At 50.4% G+C, this 23,666-nt stretch overlaps 1 protein-coding gene across 4 annotated transcripts in view; it reads right to left on the reverse strand.

Moving 5' to 3' along the window:
- Positions 1 to 23,666, reverse strand: part of MSI2 (musashi RNA binding protein 2) — a 257,781-nt gene that overhangs the window by 20,608 nt on the left and 213,507 nt on the right. For 3 of the 4 annotated variants that reach the window (XM_059829183.1, XM_059829184.1, XM_059829182.1), the window contains exons 10-11: positions 19,867 to 19,941; positions 3,485 to 3,547 (exon numbers count right to left, since the gene is read on the reverse strand). In XM_059829183.1, coding sequence (XP_059685166.1) covers positions 3,485 to 3,547; positions 19,867 to 19,941 — 138 coding nt within the window. Of the gene's footprint in view, positions 1 to 3,484; positions 3,548 to 16,143; positions 16,185 to 19,866; positions 19,942 to 23,666 lie in introns of those variants that run through there. The other variant, XM_059829185.1, reaches the window with a different exon arrangement.

Consider the following 23,666-nt stretch of genomic DNA (forward strand, 5'->3'; position numbering starts at 1 on the left):
AACAGGTTGGGAACTGGAAAAATCTCAGGCTTGTCAATGAACCAAAGAGGAAGGAACGAAAACCCTCTCCTGCCAAATTTTCCTTGTCTCGCTCTCCTGCCAAATGAATCCCTCCCATGTCAAATGCAAGATAAAAATGTCCCCCCCCATGACTGTATTTTAAAAAAAGCATTTACACGACAAAAATGTTTTACACGTAAAATATGTCAGGTGAATTCAAAAGAAACGTGACATTGATAGTGAAGTTGTCTAGGAGGAGTTTGCAGAATTCAGACTGTTAAGTTTGCTTGTTTTCCATGGCTCAGGTCCCAATTCATTAAAAAAAAATACAAGAATGGATGAGGTTGTCAAAACCAGCTGAGGGATTCGGGCAGCACAGTCCTACCCCGTCGTGAACGGATGTGGCCAAAATCCCCCCCGCGTCTGCTCAAGGGACCTCAGCTATCGCCTCATCACTGGGATGTCGATTGGGCACGTGATTTATAAAGAGAAGCATCGCTGTGTTCACCCTGCCGGCACGTGACCGGCTAAGCTAGACAGGAATTTATGAGTGGCACTGAGCACGAGCAGGGGGAAATGTCCCTTTCTGCTGTGACAGAGAAGAGAACTTGTTTATCTAGCACGGTAAACTGGTGACTGCATCCTCACATGCTGCAATAGAAAAAGAAGGGGTGAGGGCAGGGAAGGCCAGGCAGCGCCGAACCGGGCTGGGTGCTGCCCCGGAGCGGGCTCCTTGCACTGGCTGTTAAGCAAACATGCACGTTTACCGAGAGGAGGAACATCGCCCCGGGGAGAAACCAAGGTGGTCAGTGCCCACGCGCCGCAGCCCAGGGGGTTGGAGCGAAAGGGCTGCAGCCTCCTTGGAAGACCAAGATGCACGGCTGGAGGCGGTCGCTCTCCACGGGCGCTCAGCCCCACTGGCGGGCACCGGTGCCCGGGCTGAGCTCCGGTGCTGCAGAGCCACCGCACTGGCAGTGACGCCAGGAAGGTGGGGAAGAGCCGGCGGGACGGGGCCGGAGAGCAGAGGAGATCAATTTGGAGTGAGCTGGTGGGGCTGGAGCGCTGCAGAAGGGGCAGCGGAGATGGGGACGTCTCCGGCAGCCTCTGGGCAAAGCACTCCCCAGCAAGCGGAGGGCGGTGGGACGCGCCTGCCTGGGCGTTTTCCAGCTCTTTTCCATTTGCTGGCAGAAAGGGGCCAGCGAGGGCCAATGGTGCTGCGCTCTGTGCTTTGGGCTTAGGCACGCGTGAAGGAGGGCTGTGCAAATTTGTGAAGGAAAAAGAAAAACCCAACCAAAAAGAAAAGAAGAAAAAAAAAAACCCCAACCATTTTTCTTGTAATGAATCGGGCCCATACACTGTAGCGCAAGATAGATCATACTCTACTGCTCCTGAATACAATTCACTACCATTGCTGGATGGAAGTGGCGAACCCCGGATGTCCCTTCCGAAAACTGTCTTTGCATGGAAATGACTCTACGTAAAACACCACTGGTCCCAGAGCACGTTTCGCTGCGAATGTGAGCGGCCGTCGGGCCGGGCCCGGGACAAACCCGTCTTCCTCCTTGAGATCTCGGGGCTGGGGGGGGGTGGGGGGGGCTCTTTTGATTCCGTTTTGGGGTTTTGACAGTTTTGTGCACGCAGGCAATTTTGAGGCTTGAAAGACATTTCCAAACACCATACTGCTCTTTAAACTTGCCAGAAAGGGTGCTGTTAATTTAGGGTTAGATTTAGTTTCGTATTGCAAGTTCAAGTAAAAAACCGAAAACGAAAAAACAAAACAGAAAACCCAACAGAAGAAAAACCAAAAAACACTCAAATTAAAGACAAATGATTTTCAGGCACAGAATTGATCAATGCTCAGTTCAGTTGTAATGGGCACCAAAAGCACTCCGATTAAAAAAAATACGAATAATCAGGGAAGCAACGTTAATCCAGCCAAACCCTCTGTGCCTTGCTAAGGGGCAACTCACCAGGTCTGTTTGCACGTAAAACAAAACCTGAAGGGCAAAACATGAGGAAGAGGCAGAAACAATGAAGGCTGTTTTCCTGAAATCATATGCAAAACCAATCTCTTTTTTTGTTTTTATTTCCTCTTTGGGTTTGTTTTTCCCCCTCCAGAGAAGGGGCAGTAGGAAAAGCGGGGAGATGGGGAATCCCCACAACCAGTCTGGCAAGTCACCCCTTAGGCGCTCTCTACATGCCACACGATGAAACTGGTACGGATAATCCTTTGTAGCCTGCAAGCAGTGCCAGTTTGCATGGAACGGAGTTCTCCTGGTGTCTTTCTTTGGCCTCCACGGCATCAGGCTCGCACTCGAGACACACCTGGGCCTGCGCCCTCCTCCTAACCCCTCACGCAGCGGTTCAGTCGGGTCTTTTCGGGAAGAGCCCGGTTAACCCACCGGGACTGCCAGAAAAGCCACCGAGAAACCCCCACTTCAGGACTGCACCATGAGTGAGCTGGAAAGCTGCTGCCACCGCCGTGTCCTCTGCTCCGGCGCCTCCGCCGCGCACGCCGGCGAGCCGGGCCCGGCGAGGGGCTGGCAGCCGGGGGGCCGTGCAGGAGGCACGGGGCCGGCAGCGGCTCCGTCCCGGCTGGATTTGGGCAGGCCGGGGAGCCGAGGCGGTGGCGGGCGCTGCCGAGCCAACAGCTCACTGATGGCTGTGCTGAACGCTTCGTCACCTGAGCAAAGCACTAATTCACGTGTTTCGCTAAATTTAAAACCTAAGGTAGTAACGGTAATTGGCAACGAGTTATTTATTTCCCTTAAGGGGAGAAAACCAAAAGTTTTCAGAAGGACAGGAAGAAAAGCTTTGAGGCTCCTCATGAAAGCAGGCCGGGGTTTGAAGCGGGCAGGGCCGGCGAACTGCCAGCCGCGCTTCGGTGCCGACAGCGTGAGCGTCGGCGTTCGCCCCGTGCAGGCGAGAGATGCCGTCCCCAAGGGGACACGGCCTCCCCACCGCGGGGGTGCCCCGCGAAGGCCGACCCTCGCGCTGGCTGCGGCGGAGGAGGTGAGAGCGGCTCCGGGCACGGCGGGAGCACCCGGCGCCGCCGCCGCCACCTCAACCCGACGCCAGCTTTCCATGAGAAACGAAAGCTTTTTTCCAAAACCACAAATTAATTTTTTTGGGGTGTCCTTTATAACCTCGAATTTAAACCAAAGAAGCAAAGAAACCAACACAATAAAGGAATAAAGAAAGAAAGAAATCAGAATATCTACCCTGGTTTTGGCATTCCTTATGCCAATCTCCCGCAAGGTGCTCCAGGCCCCGTGGCCTCTGCTTGTAGTTTGGGTTTGGTTTGGGATCGATTATTTATTTTTTTATATAATTTTTGGTTTTTTTGATGGTTTGTTTTCAGGTCCCCAGGATAAGTGTGAGGAAAATCAGAGAAATGATGGAGAGCTGCAGCCACACAGAATACCGACAGAGCTTTTACCTGACCCTGCACTCTGAGGGTTTGCTCTTCCACGGGCCCCCCTACCTGATCCTCTTGCTGCCGCCACGGCTGCCGCTGCTACTGGTCCATAAGCCGCTGCCGGAAAACCTGGCCGTGGAGAAAAGGAGAAGGGTAAAGAAAGAAGCCAGCGGGTACCGCGAGTCTCTGCGGGGCACGGGGCGGCCGCTGAGGGCACGGCGTTTCCAGAGGCTGCCGTCCCAGCTCTCCGTGCCGCCAACAGGCAGGGTTTTTAGAAAGAGCCAAGCCCTCGCCAGGTGCCCACCACTGGTGGTCTCTGCCGGCTCAAAGGTGGCCCAAATCCCCTTGGCAGAAGAGGAACGTGGTGGCGCGTGCCGCTGATGGCGCACCTGGCCACGGCACGCCGCGGAAGCCGAGGTGCCGGGGCGGATAGACTGGTGGCAGAGCCCGCAGCGCTCAGCTTACGTCTCCGTACTCTCAAACGGCTAGGGTCAGACCGCTTCACCAAACAACGAGGGAATTCTCTTCTTTGCTTATTTGCAAGTGATAATAACGTGCTGATCTACAGACATAGCAGTAATGGAAAATACGAGGAGGTCCTCATGTCGAGATCACAGATTTGCTGGGATCAAGCAGAAAAAATTCACTGGAACGTAATTTAAAAAAGAAAGAAAGAAAGAAAAAAAGCTCTTGAAAGCAAAACAGCGGCAGATCAAGGAGCTCTAAGACATACACCCTGCTACAGGGGGACCGAGTCCCTACAGATGAATGAAATGCTGCTAGCAAGATTGCAGATTTTGTTTCTTTACTTAATTAATATTCAAAAGATCTGCCAGAGGCTCTGACTTTAGCTACATCTGTTTGAAGAGGGCAATGGCAAGGTCCAGGAGATCAGCGAGAACCCCAAACCCCCTTGCTGCAAAGTCAACAAAACCCTCGGAGGTTCCTGGTCTCTGGGGAGCTCCGACCGCTCCTGGTGCCCGACGGGACAACCCCGGGGGTAGTCGCCACCACGGGACCTGCCCCTTGATCGGGCTCCAGGACTTTGATCACAGCTGCTTTGCAATGCTGAAGAACCACAGAAAAACAACTGAGGCAACAGAAAAAGAGAACAGCGAGCTAGAGGAACGGAGAGAGCGAGACCCAGAGAAATCGGCAGACTACAAGCCCGCTACCTCTAGCACTATCGTCTCAGCTACAGGTAATCTACCGGGGGAAAGGAGCAGAGAACAACTAGGCTAGAGTGACTTGAAGCTACTTGAAACATCAATTAAAAAAAGACATACTTGCATTTAAATATGGTAATAGGGCTGTTGGGGGAAAAAAAACAGTACAGGTAAATGTATGCACAGCTACCCCAGGCTGCTGTCTGCTGCTGCTCCCCACGCGCAGAGCCCACGCGCCACACGGCAAATCCTGTTCCTTAACGCCGATGTGCATCTGTTTGTTTTTATTATGTTCATGAACTGCTACAATCTCTGTGGAGCAGGACGCAGGAGGAAGCACATCCAGACTGAGGGATATTATAACCAAATACCCATGTACTAAATTCCCTCTTGCTGGTGATGGAGCCGTCGACCCTGGTCGGGTCTCCTGACGTATGTTTAGGGCTGGAGCTGCAATATGCTGGAGCGAGAAGACCTTGGTGTTAGAGACAAGCCAACCTCCAAACAGCAGGGAAAGCATCTGCAGGACAAGGGCTGAGGCTCTGGGCCTTCGTTTTCATGCAGAGCCATGCCCAGGCCAAGCGCCGAGCCCCCCCGCTGTGGGTGAGGAGGGAGCAGAGCTGGCACCGGCCCTACAGCCTGTCCGCCCCCGCTCCCTGCCCACCACAGCGCACGTCCCAAGAGCAGTGTCCTCAGCGTTCCCATGGCATGTCCCAGACCAGCTGGCCACCAGAAAATCTCTCATTTGGAGGCTCCAGGGCTCCCTAAACCATCCGCTAAGGGATCAGAGGAGCTGTGGATTTGCCACGGAATAAAATGCCTCTGCCAAAAACAATCAAATACCCTTCAAATCACCAAGCATTCCCTGAAAACAGCATAAAAAACAGGCCTGGAAAGTTCGTTTCTCTTGTTCAACTGCCAGGGACGCTCAGTATCTATTTGAAATGCAGGACAGAAAGTTTTGCCATGCAAAAGAAGAATGAAATAACAAGGGTGGAGAAGGCACTCCAGAGAAAGAGCCTGAACAAAGGATCTGTTATTGCATTCCAGTGGACAGATGTGTGAAAAATTAATCCCTCCACCCCCAAAGAAAGCTATTATCCCAATTCTGAGATAAAAGCATCTGCGCGACACGGCACTCCAAACAACTCAAGTGGGATCGGCTGCTCGTGCTCTGCCCGGGAACGCTGCGGCTGGGTGGAGGCGGAGTGGCAGCGGCACGGCTGCGCGGCCCTTACGGCTGCAGAAGCGGGAGATGGAAACCGGGATTGATTATCAAGATCGGCAAAAACCTGCTTACCAATACAGACTCACAGGCTGGCTCCATCACTGGAGGATCCCTAAATCAATCCAACGTACTGAAAGTAATCAATCCCCCCACACTGAAATTACATTTGCCAGGCACTGCATTAATCAGCTCGTTCAGCTGAAAACAAATTTCCTCGTCATCACACTGCTGAGCGCATTAATGCTGTGCGGCGTCTCACAACTCTGCTAACTTACTTTTGTACTTATGTGGTTGGTTGCTCCTGAACCTCTCAGCAGTGATCGGCAGCTGACGCTGTCCCCACGTCACAGATGGGATAAAACGAGGCACAAAGAAGCAAAACGACTTGAGAAAGACATTTGCAGACAGCCAAGGGTGCAGCTGGGCTCTCGCAGGTTCTGGTTTCAAGCTCCACCACTAATCTCTGTAATGCCCCTTGTACCAACCCTATAGCATTATTTAAGCGCTTTGGTCACGCTGTATTATTCCCTCCCATTGTTTATAAACCTCTACACCAGCGAAGACTTCAAAGAACAGCACTACAGTGACAGTACAATTAATACTGAACCTATTCTGTGTACTGCAAGAAACTTCTGCCTCTATCACCCTTCTGCCTGTGCTGCCACACCATTTTATTGAGAGCTGAGGTATCTGCAGCTCTTCAGTGAAGAGGAAAGCATTAGCAGGCACTTCTGCTGGTTTCTGGGCCCCCAGAAGGAACCTGCTTGTCCACGGAGCCTCTTGCTGGTCCCCCAGACCAGCCGACGCTTTGGTGAGGCCGTGTGCCTGCACACATTCCCCTCCCCTGGCATCAGGGTTTAAAACAGGGCAAAATGCAGCCGCCGAGTCCCAGCGGCACCTTCCCGGGTGCTGTCCCCCAGGCAGCGGCAGAGGTGGATGTGATCCATCCTGCTCAGACCGACGGGGACCCCGTCACGGGGCACCAGGGACACCTCTGAGGGCCAGAGCAGGGGGCAAGGAGAAGCGTTAGCTGGCAGACCCCAGCGTGTGACATCCCAGGGCCACTGTTTTCCCTTAGGAATGCCTGGGAAGTGCAGGCTTCTCCGGGAGACAGACCAGTGGCCTTGGGGATGCAGGACTGCAGGGTGTGGGGGGACCCCAGGGGCCACAGAGGGCTGTGGGGTATCAGCAGGCTCTTTGCACCCCGTAGCCAGCCACCGAGGGGCTTGCATGCTCACGGTTCCTTTTTAACAGGCGGCTTGGAGGTAACCGGGTGCCAGGAATGGGCGCCGGGACCAGAGCGCCTTGAAGCCAACAGGAGCATCGACCGCAGCGTGCTCTGGATCCCACCCCCAGCGACGATCCCACCGCCGGCCAGGCAGGGAGCGCAGCCGGCGCCAGCGTGGCTCCCTCCGAGCCCTCTGCTCTCTGAAGTCAACTGGAAAATCAAAAGGGGTGGAGGGAGAGATCAATTCATTCATCGTGTTTGTTTAAGGCGCTCCAATTCCTGCCGAAACGACCCCTGTCCTTCTTTGTGTGCCCGCTGCTTATAATTGCCTAGAGAAAACAAGATACCAAAGCTGTTCGAAAGGACAAAAGTGCCCACTTTAGGCATTGCAATTAGAAGATATTTTACAATAAATGTTTTGCACTGGGCTCGCACACTGTCCAGGAAAGCCCTGAGGATTCACACCAATTTCATGCTCTCTTATTGCTCTGAATGAGCTAAAGCCAGTATTTGGAGTTCAATTTTTCACAGATAAATTTTTCTGCTTCCTGCATCAATAGTTTCACTTTAAATACTGAAGCAGCCTCCTGCGAGGGAAGATGGACACATCTGTTTTTAAATGCTTTGCCCTGAGGTCACAGATTTTGTCAGTGGCTGGCTGCAAGCAACTGCCTTCTCCAAGGCACAAATAAGTTTGGGAGAAGGGGGGATCGAGGGGTGTCGCAGGCACAGGAGCAGCAGGGCTGGGTTTGGGCAGGCAGCGCCCAGCCCCGCCGTCTCGCACTCGGCATTACCGAGCACAGGACACCGAGAGCCCGGGATTTAGCGGATCTTCCAGGGGCTTTGTGAACAAATGTGTCGAGAGCTGCCTGAGCAGGGCCAGTCCTTACGGGGGACTCGTGGGGCGCAAGGGCTCCTGGCGAAGGGCGTGTTCCCTCCACAGGTCTCTGCCCTGCTCCATCTCCTCCCCGGCGGGATCATTCCCTTCTTAAACCACCGATTCCTCCTTTACCACAGCCTGAAGCTGGTTACAAGGCAACTGGGAGCGAGTGAAAAACGCAAGAACCATTTTACGCTCCTTTCCTGCACACGTGCTGCCAGGACCCCTCGCGTGCAGCCCTGGCTTTCTCTCTGAGAAATCACTGCTTCAGACCTGCTCTGCTCTGTTCAGCCCCTGCAGACCCCCAGGGACACAAGACCCTGTCCTCTACAGACAGCCAGACAACAGGAATCAAACCGAAAAGTCACAAAGATCACGAAATCAGTTCTTACATCAAAAAATATTATGCAAAGAATTTTTTCTGCTTCTAATGGCTATAGCACGAGGTCGTATGTTTAAACTTTAGCAATAAGCACGTGGATTTAAAACAAGAATAAAAAGGGAAGCTGAGATTCTCAAATCATCATCTGACTCCAGCACCAGACTTCAGAAAAACAACCACAATTTTGGGACACGCATGGAGAATAAAAAAACGCCACCATGAAAATGCACCTAGCAAGCAAAATCCTTCCTCTCTGTTTACGCGTTGTTTGCAGTATTTACACACACTGGCAGAAGAGCTGAATACTGCGGCTCAGCCTCACAAAGTCACCACGTCTCCATGCGGGGCGTTTCGGAGAGCCCTACGCACAAGGGGGATCGAGCTCTGAGACTATATCCCCCCCAAAACACTTGGCCTCTTACGCCGGTGGTGCTCCCCAGCGTGCTGATCTAAACACCGCTCATTTGGGAGGTTCACTTGATCTCCCAGGAAAAAAGTGCAAATTCTGGAATATAAAATCATCTGCAGGTTGAGTGGGAAAAGGAGAGGGGGAAACTGATATCCTCTTTTCAAACAACGTTACCAGCAGCTTTGATCAGCACAGAAAAGCTTCGCGAGGCTCACAGCTGTCATTTCAAATGGGTTCTCGCTTGCATTATTCTTTCCATTAGGCAGCGTTATCCTCTTTGTAGGATCTTTAGGCTTCATTTCAAAAGTATCAGAGACTCAAAACCATGAAGCAGAAGAGCCTGGTAGCTTTTTTTTTTTTTGAAGGCAGGCAGGCGTGGGTCCAATTTACTGGACAAAAATGTGGTCTTTAATGACGAGCACACACAAGGGAAAGCTCCATCCCCAAACAATCCCTTTATGTTTAAAACCTTCATCTTTCAGACCTCTCTGTCTCAGACTCCCCCTCCCTTTCTATAAGAAAACAAGACAGAAAAAAGAGACAGAAAAAACCTGCTACCATTTCAAGCTTTCGATTAACAACTAGCTGCTCAACATTTAGAGAGGAATATATAACCAGAGAAACCGAATTTTACCTAGAATTGGTGAAAGATTGGGAAGCTACCAAATCATTCCAACACGTTACCATTGTTTAGTAGCAAGGAACTCTTTGGGATTTGATTGAAGGCTCTACTGAAGCTCTCCCAAAGTCCGTAGGAAGCGAACACGGAGGCAGCTACAAGCCCTGCTTGAAATGCCTGGTGTTTCCCGCCAGCGACCCTGGTTTGTCTTTAAGGAAGTGGGACAGTGCCGTCCACACAACAGCAAACAGAGGGAAAGGCAAGGTGCAGGGCAGACCTCCAGGGAAATGGAGAGTTTCTTTCCTAAGCTTGTGATCAGTTCTAGTAACACTTTTAGCATCGCCAAGCCCGCTCAGAGTCCTTTATTGTGGCAGCCCCATTAAGTGCTTCCCTTTGTCTTTATATGCTGAGTTACATCAAGCTTATTAAAATCTATTTCACCAGGTCAGAAAATTAGCGAACTTCGGATACAGCACATCATGCATAATGGAAACCTCATTAAGCAGCCCACTGCGTGACTCAAGGCACGGTCATCTGCTGCTTAAAATGTACGGTGCGTGGCAAGATTTTGTAGGTGAATTCTCACCGTCAGACACCCATAACGCGCTTCACACCGGCTGCCTGTTTGCAGATGGATGTTATTACGAACAAATATTTCTGCTTTGGAATTTCAACAGAACAATAAAACCCAAATATAGTTAATTTCAAATTTGGCACTTCCACTTTATGTACAGTCAACGACCCATTTTTCAGCTGTTTACCACTCTCGGGCCACGGGTTTTAAAATGAGAATGATGCACTTTTGCCCAGTAATTACTTTATGCATCAGTGAGACAAAGCCTTGTTTGTCTCCAAATTATCATTCTGTGTCGTTTCAAGTGTAATAACCCTTTTGCAGTTATTTCACCATACAGAAAACTGGGAAACTTCTCAAAGGCAAATAGTTTATTCTAAGAAAACTGTTTATTCAAAAAAAAACGCAAACCAAAAAGCAAAAGCTAGTAGCTGATTTAGTGTATTCACTCTACTTAAAACCTGTTCCTACCCTATAGCAGCATCCGCTATACTTCTCAAATGCGTCCTATGAAAACTATACCTCCCACCATCCAACACTCGAACTCAATATGTAATTTGGATTCTCCCTAATTTAGTAACTGGTGAAACACAGAGAATTATGAGCTTCAAGTGAATGCAGCTGATGTGGATGAAAGAGAAGCTCAACCAAATCGCTTCCTAAAAGCAAGTAATTCTGTTTAATAGTAAGTTGATCGCTCCGATGAAAGCATTTCTCATTTTAAAGCCTGAAGCCAAACATTTACCATCGATTTTTAATAAACAAGGTGAGTATAAATGAAATGAACGCTGCAGGGGGGGGAATACCTGTGAATTCACTGCGCCCAAGCTGTCACGCAGCACAGAGGCTCTGCGTTTCAGTCACCTGCTGCTGAATGAACAAGGGCAGGTTAGATGGAACAGCATTAAGGCATACATTCAGAGTTCAGCAAAGTGGCACTGATTTGCTTCAAGCCTCATTACAGTTGCTTCGATGGTATAGAAGATGAGCTATTTGGTTAAACCGCTTGCTTAGATTTTTATGAATGAGCTAAACTATCTGGGTAAGTGTTATTAAAAGACAGATCCTTGACGGTGAACAAAGGCATAAAAAGAACTCATGTCTGGAGGCTGACGCTGGAAAAATTCAACGCAGACGAGAGGCAACTATAGAAGAGAAGATAATTAATCAGAGGACAAGGTTATCAGAGGGTAGGAAATTCTCCACAACCTCTGTGTGTCGAAGTGGCGAGTGACTGCCCCTCTCAGAGAGCCACTGCAGCTCACCCAGGGCAACAGCCGTCGCTGGCGCAGACAGGGAACTCCCCACGGCTTTGCTGGAGGAACTGCCACTGGGTATTTCATAATCCACATTATAAAGGTCACAGGACTGTGATGCTGAGCCCAGAAACCTTTAGGGCATCACCGCAGCAACTACACATTACCACTTCTGGGCAGTGGAGGACTTGGAAGCTGCTTAATTATCAGCTTGAAATGCTACTAGTAAGTGTGATCGAAAAACATTCACATTTGAATGTTTTTGTGCTTTAAGGAGACTAATCTCTTCAAGTTCTTTGCAACCCCCAGCTCCCATTTTTTAACAGCTTTACAGTTAAAAATTGTACCTGCAGAGGCATAAGGCATAAAAGCAGGCTAGCCGTCGTGCTCCGGCTAACTCGGACACGAGAATTCCTTACAGCAGAACTGGCATTACCAGCCCACGTTCTTCTTTCTATAGGGTTATCCATGTTTTCTTCCATACATGTATGTTTGCATTATGCCTCTTTACTCTTGTGAATAATTATCCTCATTACATTTCCCAGTTGCTGCAGCTGTGGCCCATTCGCAGCAGAAGCGATGGCTCAGGAGCTCTGCTGCTGCAGGATCACCCCGAAATGCAAAGAGCTCCTGAGAGACTGGTAGGTTCGGGTCTTTTTCCCTTTTCTCTCCTCCCTGTCCCTTTACGATCACCCATTTCCAGGGCAACGACCCTGAAGTTTCAAAGCCTGTCTCAAACTCCATGCATGGATCAGCGAGTGCTGAGAACAGGACAACCAGCATTTAAGTTCAATGTTCAGGATGTTCTTATTGCTCAAGCAGTTATTCGAGGCACCACTTACGGCAAAGCCTAATGAAGGACCCGGGCAGCGCTGGTCCTTAGCCAGACGTGCTGTTTGGGGAAACCTTCAGAGCAATCTCACTTGCGCAGAGGTGTCGGGGCAGGAAAAGGGGGACAGGCAGCATTTTTACTGACCACACTCCGCTGCCGCTGAAATTGGTGGAAGCTGGACCACCGACTCAGAGCAACAGCTTATCTCTTGAAAACCTCACCTTAAATTTAATATCCAGGAGATTACTTCAAGGGGTGGGGGAAATGGGAGGTGAAAAAGGAATTCTACGCAATTCTCTGCAACATGAAAAAAATGCAACTCTTCCCAGAGAAAACGTGCCTAAGAGGCAACGCTGCCCCAGCTCTGCCCAGACCCAGGGAACAGCTCTAGATACCATTTTTTCCTGCATCAAAACAAACGCCACCGTCATCTAAGCAGAACTTGGCGGAGTACCTTCTGGCTGGAAATTTATGGGCTTTGCTATATTAATTTCTCAGTTTGCTGTCTGCAGTTCCAGCTGCTCCTCACTCCGGGGATGCAGCTGCAGTGTGAGTGGTCCCTCTTCAGCCTGCCCTCCGCCAGCAACAGAAACCCCAAATCTGAACTCTAAACCAGGGCCAGTCCTGAGTCTTTGTTTGCACTGATGGAGGCTGAAACAGAGAGGTTTGAAGAGTGGTAATTAAGGTGGTTCTAGCAGCTTTCAAACGCACTTTGTAAACCATTTTATGCCATGCAGATGCAGTAATGTGTTTTAGGTGAAAAAAAGCATGCAGCGCAGGGATGATCAGAGCAGATTTTATGCAGTTAAGAAAGGGTTAGACAAAGGAGTGAGAAACATTCCCAGCTTCGTTCTGCATCTCTTACTGTTACAACGCTTAACCAACTGAATAGACCATTTAAAATATATTTTCTATTTCCTCCTCCTATTTTGCAGCTGCCAGCAATCTCTCCTTCTCTCTTAATGTTAAGTTCGATCATTAGTACCATGACCAGACAAACTTTGCTCCCATTACTAAGCGTTATACAAGTCTTAGACTTGTGTAACAGTGCTTTAAAAGACTGGTTTACAGAGTTGGCTCCTACTAATACTAACTTTATTATTCCCCACTGGTAAAGACGCCATGTGTAGGCAGCAGCTCCACTTAAAAATCGCTTTATGTCACCAGAGTAGATAGTTGGGTGCTTGTGTACGTGGGAATGCGGCTCGGGGTTGTTGAAGCACCATGCGCGTCACGATGGGAGCCAGACCTTGGCTGATGTCAGGTGGCAGAATTACAGCTCAAAGTCCTTTGTGGGGATTTGGTCTATGCTCCTTCTGGTGAGCTGAACGTACCGACTCCCAAAGCCTGCCAGACCGCACTCAACATGGTAAAGCTGCACCATGGCCATCGCTTTACACCACCACGCTTCGCTACGGCTGGAAGGGCAGCTTGGCAGTATGTTGACGCTACAAACACACCCTTTTCCTCCCATTCCCACTGCACTCCCCATAGGAGGTTATCAACCAAGAGAGACCTGCAGGAGCCACATAACTTGCAGCTTCGTAATATTGCTGGGTGTCCTAAATAACAGATAGAGGAACTTCAATCCTTACCTCACCTCCTTCTCTCAGACACTATGAACAAGAAGCCTTAAGCATGTCGTTATTATAATAATTAATTACCCTTGTCAGCTCCTTTTCCCGACCCAGAGAGTAACTATTAGACCTGCTAGGCAAGCATCGCAAGTAACTTTTACACGACAATACCTTCCTGCCCAGCACTGATGGCCAACAAGTGAGCAGTTTGTGACTGGTACCAGGAAAGAAACTAAATTAAGCTCTATAGATTAACAGAAAGTTGGTTTTAAATGCCCTCATAATGCTGAAAAACATCAGTTTAGACTTTGAACTGATCTTGTGTTGCATTTTCACAGCACCAGGCACTGCAGGAGCGTGACCCAAGGCTGGGCTTCGCGAACTACGGAGTACCATTATCAACAAGCAAATGTATTTCCCTGAGCTCTGAAAAGTTTTTGAAAATACTTGTTTTTCCCACCTCTCCCCATATACAAAGGTTTTAATAAGCTTTAACAAACATACAAGCAAACAAACGCTTAATTAAAAATAAAAATCAAATTCCTGAGCTGAAGGCTTCTAAGTAACTTTTACAATCCCCAACCATCCAGGAAACAATGGAAGAAAGTGTAACGGAGATAAACACAGCGATGGCAACGTCCCCGCCCCGCAGGCACGGCCAGCGGTACCCATCCCACCGCGGGTCTGCACCAAGACCACCGGCTGCCATCCCAGCCAGGGACCTCCTTACAGCGACAAGATTCCTGCACGTCAGCGCTGGAGAGTTTGCATCAAGGGTTTCGAATGCGCTTACGGGTTTGATGCTTAAACCCACCTCGGTCGCTGGCACGGACTGCACTGACCACAGTGGTGGAAGACCAGACTGCTGGGAATACTGCAATTTTAACACGGAGTCACTCCTCTCCCCCCAATTACAAGCACACTGTCGCCTTTTTGGGGTTTAATTTTTGCTGTAAACACACCTCGTATGTAACCGTTCATCTGCAGATTCTTCAAACACTGGGTCACACACTTTGAGTGATGGTTGTTTTATTCTTTTATTAAATTGTCATTGGTACTGGTTATTTGGTGCGTCCAAACCAAAATATTAAAACTGCAAGCTAAGAGAGCAGCAACACAGCATATCCGTTGTAAACAATTTATTATTATTTTCTACCTCAGTTACTTACAGGAAAAAAGTCATAAAAAAGAAAAAAAGAAAAGCACAGATGGACTATTTACAAAAATGAGAAAATTCACAATAGCCGAAATGTTTGCAAATCATGCACACTAAGACAAGTTCACAAAAGCAAAGCAATTCATAGCAAAAAAACCCAAACAAAATAATAAGAAGCCATACAGATTAAAAAAAGCTATTGCCTGCAGAAAAGTAAAAAGAAAACTAACCAATTATTACATCAAGCATCTTTAATGAAATGAACAGCATAGCCGTGTATTGTAGAGCCTTTGACACTGACATTTTAAACAAGTGGATTAACAAACATTAAAATGCATTACAGTTCTACTGTAAGCATGCAATTTACTTCTCACAAACTTATAAAATGGGTAGAAACGCTTAAAGAAAAGCAGAATTTAAATAAGATGCGTGTTTTCTACCCAAAAGTCCAGAATCTGGTCTTTTTAAAAACAAAGCCAATGGGCGGAGGCATTACCACATAGGTGCGCAGCTCTTCTGCGATTCGGGTGGAGATTAAGAGGCGCGATACAGCTTAAGCTAGCGGGGGAAAGCTCGTCCCTCTTGCCAAAATTTAAGCAATTTGCCCATGATTTGCAAGGGAAGTCTGGAAGGAGAAGCGACCGCACAGAGTGTGCGAGAGCATCGCCGGCTGCAAGAGGAGGGGGCGGTGAGCGGCTCGGAGCTGGGCAGGGACTGCCGCGGGAGGCGCAGCAACCGCCTAAGCCCTTTTCTTGGTGGCTTCTAGCCGTGGCGCTTGCATGGTTACGGCAGCTCTGGGAAGAGCCACCAACCCAAAGCGAACGGAACAGGAGAAAACACGCGTGGGTCTGCTACGCCTGCAGCCGCCAGCGCCACAGGGTCACGCTTGCGGATGCAGGGCACTCGTTTTGAGTAATTAAACCCCGCGTTGCTAATGAGCCTACTGACAGGAGACACTAGTCTCCCTCCACCCTAATTACGATTTGTGCTACTGCGTCTCTACGTTAAAAAGCGCCAGTATCTCTCTTTGGGGCTGCTTGTGAGACCCAATCATCGTTTTTGCTTCCTTGATAAAATTATTTCTAAAAAGTTTGTGAGAAGTCATGCCTTCGTAACGCCCCTAACCCCAATCCTTGTGAGTTACATTCCAAGTGGGCATTAAAAACTCATAACAAAGCAGAGGAAAAGAAATAAAAAAAAATAAAAAAATAAAAAGCAAACTCAAAGCAGTGAGGATATGGAGCCTTTAAAAAAATAAAAATAAAATAAAAAGTCCAGTCAATCAAACCAGCCAGTAAGAGCAGCAATTTTTCAGTGGACATTGATATTAAACATGGACCACCCAGGCTTTTTCTGTCTCTCTCTCTGTCATTAGCACTGTAGTAAACCCCGATTAATTTGTTACGCATCTTTAAGAACTAGTTGATAAAAATTATGTCTTGTGAAATCGGCAAATAGTCTGCAAAGTGAAATAAGAACAGAAATTAATAGATTAAACTGAAAAGATAAGTCCCAGAAATTAAAAAAAGAAAGACACAGAAAGGGAGTGATTGCAATTAAAAAAAAAAAAAGGCTACGTACTGAGTTATAAAGGCCTAGAGGAAAAAAAATAACATGATGGGAGAAGATAGAGTAGTCGCCAAAGTGATCGCGTGTGTCTCACCCGTGGAGCAAGGGGCCGTCCCCGTGCTGCCAGGGAACAGCGGAGGATGCGGGAGAGGGCCCGTCCAGGGCACCCTGCCAGCGGCTCCGGCAGCCCGTGCGCCCCGGTACCGAAATGGAAATGCAAGCGGGTGGATCGTGACATTTGTAGCCTCATTTCACTTGGACAACAGTAAATATACCAACAGGACAGTTCAATTCAGATGGGCATTCCATTTTGGTTTTTTTATTAAAAAAGTAAATAGGCAGCGTAACGTGAGGAGGAAGCGGAGTAACGCCCACCGGCAGGCGCCGAGGCACGCAGCGCAGAGCCCTGCGGCACGGTGACCGCTACCAGCACAGCTCTGCCATGACCCCTGCGGTTCGACCCCGACCCCGGCCCCAGCCCGCCCTGCCAGGCCGATGTACTGCAGCACAGGCACCAGCGCGGGAGAACAGGTTTACGACACAACGGTACTGTAGCAAAAAGCACTGCCGGCTCTCTATAGTGAACCATCGGAATACAGCTGTATATTTATACGCATTGTACGTGTACTTATACACACGCACTGGTGCGGTTGCAACACCACCGCTGTTTAGGTACCGCGGAGGCGGGAGGCAGCCAAAGCTCTCGGCACGCTGCCTGGGATGCTCCTGCAGAAACGGCCAAATGTTTTTCCTTTTCAAATCACGACACTGAGCATTTGGGCATGACAACTTCTTCAAAAAGCAAATTTCAGATCTCTCTCCCTTGGGTTCGCACATGTTCCTATCTCACGCTCCAAGCCACAGTCATACCGTGGGCCCCACGGGCACTTCTGCAAGCATCAAAACACGCGACGGGAAGGGTTGGGGGGTTCGGGCTCTTTCGAGGAGGAGGACTATGTGCTGGAACCACGCTTACGCTTTTCATCCCGTGACGCGGAACACCTTTCCCCACGGCTGGTCGGCCAGGCTGCCTACTCCACCCCTTCCCAGCGGTGCCTGCAGGAGGGGGAGCGAGGGCTGCAGGAGCCCTGTGCCACAGGATGCGGCTCCCACCGGCAGAGAGGGGCGAAAGGAGCGCGGGAAGAGCCACGCTGGCACCTGAGACACGGCAGGACACAACCCTGTGGAGTGGCGCTTACTCCCACCACCGTTCCCGTGGCAGGAGCGAGCGGTGCTGGCACATCCCCGTCCTCAAATCCTGACCCGCTCCCAAAATGCTCCCGTGCACCCTGAGCTTTGCTCTGGTGGTACAGGCCTCTCTGCCCCAACGCTCCTCTCTCCAAACGCCCGGCCTCAGCGAGGGGGACGCCCCGTCCTGCTAACGGGCATCAAACCCCTTGCAGCGTGCCTCCCGTCGGGGGGGTCCCATGTCCCACGCCCCGCACCGCTCCGACGGGTTGTGTTTCTGGAGACCGGCGTCCCAAGTCATCTGAGAAAAACCGCCTAACAACTCTACTAAGTTCCGATGCTGCTAAGAACATTTTATCTGGATGGGAGTGGAGCAAACGCCACGGGCAGAGCGTTAGGGTGGGGAAAGCCAAGCAAGGCGACGGAGGACTCCGAGCGGCTCCCCTTCGCTGCCCTGCTCCCGAAGGCACCGCTGGCGCCTGCGATGCACTGCGCCGCGCCTGCTTTTCAGCGGTGACAACCCACTTTGATTTTCTTCTGCGTATTCAATCTCGGCAAGAGACTGAAAACAACTAGCAAATAACTGGAAGGCCTCTTTTGAAAATATAAAAATATATATAACGAGGGCTAGAGTCAAACCGTACTCCTGCTGTCAGCTGGCAGACACCTTCATTTTAGACATGTTTATAATTAAAGGCATCTAAGCTCTGCCGATTTTCATCATTTAACTTATCAAAGGCGTCTCTCATTTAGCTGTCTTCATGCGAATCAGCTGGTACAAGGAGTCGTGAGGGCCCGGGAGGAAAGCGTGAGACAACATGCAAACGCCTTCTGAAGCCTCCTCCTCACCTGCAACCACTGACGGCCGCCACCCCTGCCAGCCTGGACCTCTGCCCTCCGGCGCCGGCCGAGCAGCCAGCGGCAGTGCCACCCGCCGGGGCAGCTGCCTTGTCACCACCAGCAGCCGTGTCACCCGCCGCTGCCGACCCTCCCTTCCCGGCACGCCGCCCCGGCAGCCCCGCTGTCAGCCCTGACCCCCTGGTTGTTTCGGACTGGGCTCGGTTTGGGAGTGGGGTAGCACAGGTGGGAAAGAGGCAGATGAGGTTAAAGTAGAGCTCTAGCATTTGTGAAGCTTAGCAACTGGAAAAACCCCTAACAGCGCTGTTTCCCGTTGTCTTATTTGTCCTGCAGAAACCAGCTCCACAAAACCACCGTCCCAAGGACATTATTGGTCTTATGGAAGGTAATAATACGTATGCTTCCAACGCAAGGTTCCATCCCAATGACCTAGTGCCGAACACAAGGCTGTATCTTTGCCCCACTGTGCCGCAGGCAGAGCCGAGCACCCCTCCGCATCCTCACCCATCCTAAGGGACCTTCCTGTGAGGGTGTTTGGTTTTCCTCCCCACGGAGCTGCTGCCCCTCCTGCACCCGCCGGTGCTCACTTGGTTTCCCAATGACCCGGAGCAGAGCTCTGCGCCCACCGCTCCCTTTCTAAGCCGCTCAGGAGCGTGGCACCGGGTGGTGGGACCGCTCGTGCATGACCCCCGTGACAAGCGTGCTCATGAATTTAACGCGCAGCACACCGGGGTTTCCTCGCCGCAGTGTCCGGGAGGGCTTCGGCTATTAGTAAGCCGTAAACACAGCAGCGTCACGTTGCTTGTTCGAGCTGCCCGGGAAACCCCGAGGTGAAAGGAAAGGAAACTCTCTGTCCTGTGCGGTGTCAGCCCCACCCGCGGGACGTCCTGGAATGGGAAAGGGCTTTTCACGATCCCCACCGTGCCCCGCAGCGCGGTGCAGCCACCCTGACCCGGTCCCACCGCCGTGGCAGGCGGCAGCCACGCCGAGGGAAGGGGGGAAACCAAACCGAAGCCGAACCGAAGCATCAACACACGGCTAGAAACGATTCCTTGGCAGGACACCAGCGATACCGATAAAGAACACAGGAAGGTTGGACTTCTTACTCCAAGACTGCACTTGTAATGAGCATACACTTACCGCAGGAGAGTATGGGAACGTGTGTGCGGGTATCTGTGTACGTGTGTGTGTCTGTCTGTGTATGTATCTATAATATATATAAAAGAAAAAACCCATCAAAGGGAGGGTAACAGCTCTTAAATTATCTCTGTTGCTTTTTGTTTTAATTTAAGAAGTTTGTCTTCAAATAACCAGTACCAATTTACACGTTAGTAAAAACGTATTTAAAATACGTATATAGAAATATCTATTTTAAAATAGTAAAAAAAAAATTGTTGTTGTGTGAGATGCTCCCTGCAGACTTGCCTGTCTCAGCTTGCAGCTATGGATTGAAACTAAAGGGAAAAAAAAAAATAAAGAAGGAAAGAGGGGGGAAAAAAGTAAACCTGCAAATGAAAGGTACGTACCTGGGAACTGATAGCTGTAACTTGGGGCAAATCCAGGATATCCTCGGCCATACGTTGCGACAAAATTCGGGTAACCTTGATCACAGAAACGTTCAAAAAAAAAAAAGAGAGAGAGAGAGAGAGAGAAAGAGAATTTTGAAGATTAATAAAGGCTTTTTGTTTTTAAATACAATGCAAAATGACATGGAGGATGGGTGAGACTTGATTTTACAGAAGGTGTTAAGACCCAAGATTTATTCCGCTCATGCAAAACTGCAGAAAGGTTTCATTATTATCTTGGATAGAAACATCTAGAGCTCGCCTGCCTGGCTTTGTGCGTGAGACCTGTCACTCAGGTAATTAACATGCACTTTGGTATCTGAAGTCCAAGGACTGTGCATACTTGTTAGCTGGAAGAGTAAATGCCAAATGCTAAGGCTAAACACATAACACAGGTTTGCTCTGACATTTGGAGAGCTTACAATGAATGTACTTTGCTTCAGAGCTATTGACAGTTGGAGATTAAGGTAGTAGTAATTCTTTATCCCGGGAGTGTGAAGGACAACAGTTAACACATCAAAGAGTTAGAGGCAGCAACAGCAATGAGCCAGAGAGTCAAAGAGCTTTTAATTTTTCAGGGAAGTAAAACCCAGGTATGGGAAACGCTTCCTCAAGCAATTTCTGAGATACGCGCAGAAACACATCCAACCTCAGGCAGCTTTGGAAGCTTCGTTATGACAAAAATACCACTCGAGATCGTTTTGTTCATAAAGATGCTGAAGTAAACGCATTGAGTGGCAACTCCGCCTGCCCTAACCCAGCGGCTGGGAGAGGAAGGCAGTGTCGGTAAGAGGGCAGAGCCCTCGGGGTGGGGTGGTGGGTGCGGGAGGTCCACCTGCGGGCGTGCGATGGAGAGCGGTACCACCGCTCGGCTGGCAGCCCCGCGGGTGCTCGGCCAAGGGTTTCACTCTCCAGGCAGCAGGAAGGTTTACGTATGTGCTGGAGGTCACACTGCTCCCTAAACGTGCGCGGGCTGGCAGCAGCCAAGGCGTCACACACTGTCACCCCCCCGGGTTTAACTTCCCAGCCCTATGCAAAACAGCTGTCCTCTCTGGTCCCACTGCGGCTGTTTGCTACAGCCGGTACGGCCGATGTCACAAGCTGTCCTGCACAGGTTTCCTAAAATGGTAACCTCCCTTCCGACCCTCAGCATTTCCTTGCTCAGTTTTCCTGAAAACAGGAACTACCCTTCGCAATTCCAGTGCAATAGATGCTGCGTAGTGTTCCCGCTGACTGTCTGTGTCAGCCAGTCCACCCAGACTCCTCCAGTCTCCAGGAAAGACCTCTCCAACCGAGAAACCATCACAAAAAGTTTGCTCTCACTCCTCTGAAGTCAGCGGAAATCTCGGCAGGGATGGCAGCAGCAGCTGGGCTGGGCCCCGAGAACAGGTTTAGCAGCCAAATGGTTCTTCTGGGGGTCTCCTATCTCTGCTTTTATTTATTCTTTAATATAATCATACGTCGTACAGCTATTTTTCTGCCGCAGCAAGTCCCTCCATTTCTGATTAGATTTATATATACCTATAACGTACTATTAATCACAATCTAAAATGGCAAGATAAAAATGCTTGGATGAATTTTGATTACGGGATTAAGCAGTGCCAGGGAAAAGCAGCCCTGCGATCCCAGGACAGCACGCTGCGGCTTTCAGCGATATGTACACACCGCTTAGCCCTTGCGTATTTATTTCACAGCTCAACAGCTGGATTCCCTTAGAAATTAATCACCTCTGTCATTAAATCAGATCTTTCAGAGTTAAGCTTTACAAACCTTTTTTCCTTTTTTTTTTAAAACAACAATATTGATAAATGGATTGTTTGCTAAGTAAGTAGCGCCATTAACACCACCGCGAGCTCCACCATGAAAAATCACTCTGCGGCATCCGACCACAGCCCCTCTCCTTGCCAACTGGAAAAAATGAAGTTTTATTCCAATTCGAATGACCCCGAAGCAGATCTGCCAGCTCGCAACTGTCGGGGCCGCAGGGGACCGGCGTGCCGGGCAGCGCCCGAGATTGGCCCTGGGGAGTGGGGGCTGCAGGTGCGGTCCCTGTGGCGCCCGCCGGACCGGCACGGCGGTGGATGGCCGCTGCCCGCGCACCCGTGGTGTTTTTGGAGCTGGCCTCGCGGTGCAGGATGCCATCTATTCCGCTGCCCTGCCCTGGGATGCTCTGCGGGGCCGGGGATGCTCCTGCCCCGGTGCATTTGCCTCCGAACGCAGGGCAGCGTGCAGCCGCAGCCCGGCTCTCCCCGGCCAAAGCCGGCTGTGCCTGACGGCCGCGGCACCGGCAGAGCTGCCTGGGGGGCTCTCGCCTGCATCACCAGTGCTCAACACTCTCTAGGCCAGGCAGATGAAATCATAAATTTATAATACATTACTTCAATTTTCCTCTTCATTTACTGCTGCAGTGCCCAGCTCTGCTCTAACGAGTCAAAGCCCGATCCGCGCAGGGGAAATTGCCTGGCTGAATATCAATAGTGCATTAACACCATGCCCATGTGGATGCTTCATCAAGCCAAATTATGGCCATGCTGACCTACCCACCATTTCCATTAGATGCCGTTCTCATCCTGCATTGGGCACCGAACAGTTTATTTGCTTCAGTAGTCCTGGGGAACGATCAATCTCTCTAATTATCCCTTGTTGCTAAACCAAAAATCCAAGTTTTGCCTGGATTACCTCCTCCAAAGCGAGACCCTCCGGTCCATGGCAGCACAACTCAAACCAACAACCGGAACGGCTTTCCCACCGCCTCTTCCACCCAGCCGCTGTCTGACATCAGCGGCAGCAGGTCCAACGCACGCAGCCGGCAGGCTGGCTGAACTTCCAGCCCGCGTGCGGGAGCCTTGCAGAGCCCCATCTCGCAGCGGGCCAGATCCTGCCCTGCGCTGGATGCTCTCCGGGCAGGGCTGGCACGCGAGGTGAGAGCGATGGCTGCTGGAAGCACCGCGCTGCCCACCCGACGGTCACGCTCAATCGCCTGTCACATTCTTGGTGGAGGCAACACCCGATGTGGCCACGCAGCCCGTTACCACCGCAGCGTGCGAGCAACCGCTCGGTGCAGGACAGTCTCCCAGGGGAAAGCAAAGGCTCTGCTACCAGGATGAAAACACCTGCAGACAGGTAACACTGACCTTTTTACTTACAGTGTACCTGAGGGCATCACAGCATTCCTGGTGCTAAAGCCCACGCTGGCGGGGCCATGGTAAAGCCCGAGCATTGCAGGCATTTTACAAAATCTGGGCAAACTGCCCTACCTTCCATTCCGCCCAGGGGAACGGTGGCCCTGGAGACCGAGCAGCTTGCCACGGCACACGGACAAGGTCACTGGAAAGGCAGGAGACGTGAGCCGGACTCCCGGCTCCCCTCCATCCCACCAGCACCTCCAGAGGGAAGGAGGAAGAAGTGTCCACAACCACTGAACTGGGCTATGGAAATGTCTTTTCATTTTTATATTCGGTGATCCAAGATGGACAAAGCTCGAACACTGGGCACATTGGGACCTGGGGACCTCTCCTTTCAAAATTAATTCAAATGTTCCAGTAAACGCAAGAAAATTATTGTCTCCCAATGTTGCTCAGAGCAAGGAATGCCAGGTCCTTTGCAAGGAAAGGCATGGTCCTTCTGCCAAAGCATAGCCCCATGCTGCAATAAAAATGCTCAGGGTCTTTCTCAAAAGAAATGTGCTGTGACCTTGACGTAAGCACCTGTGGCACCAGGGAACGCAAACCCAAAATCAGCTCCTACAGACACAGGGGGTG

The sequence above is a fragment of the Gavia stellata genome, chromosome 25 (assembly GCF_030936135.1).
Source record: "Gavia stellata isolate bGavSte3 chromosome 25, bGavSte3.hap2, whole genome shotgun sequence".
Classification (NCBI taxonomy): domain Eukaryota; kingdom Metazoa; phylum Chordata; class Aves; order Gaviiformes; family Gaviidae; genus Gavia; species Gavia stellata.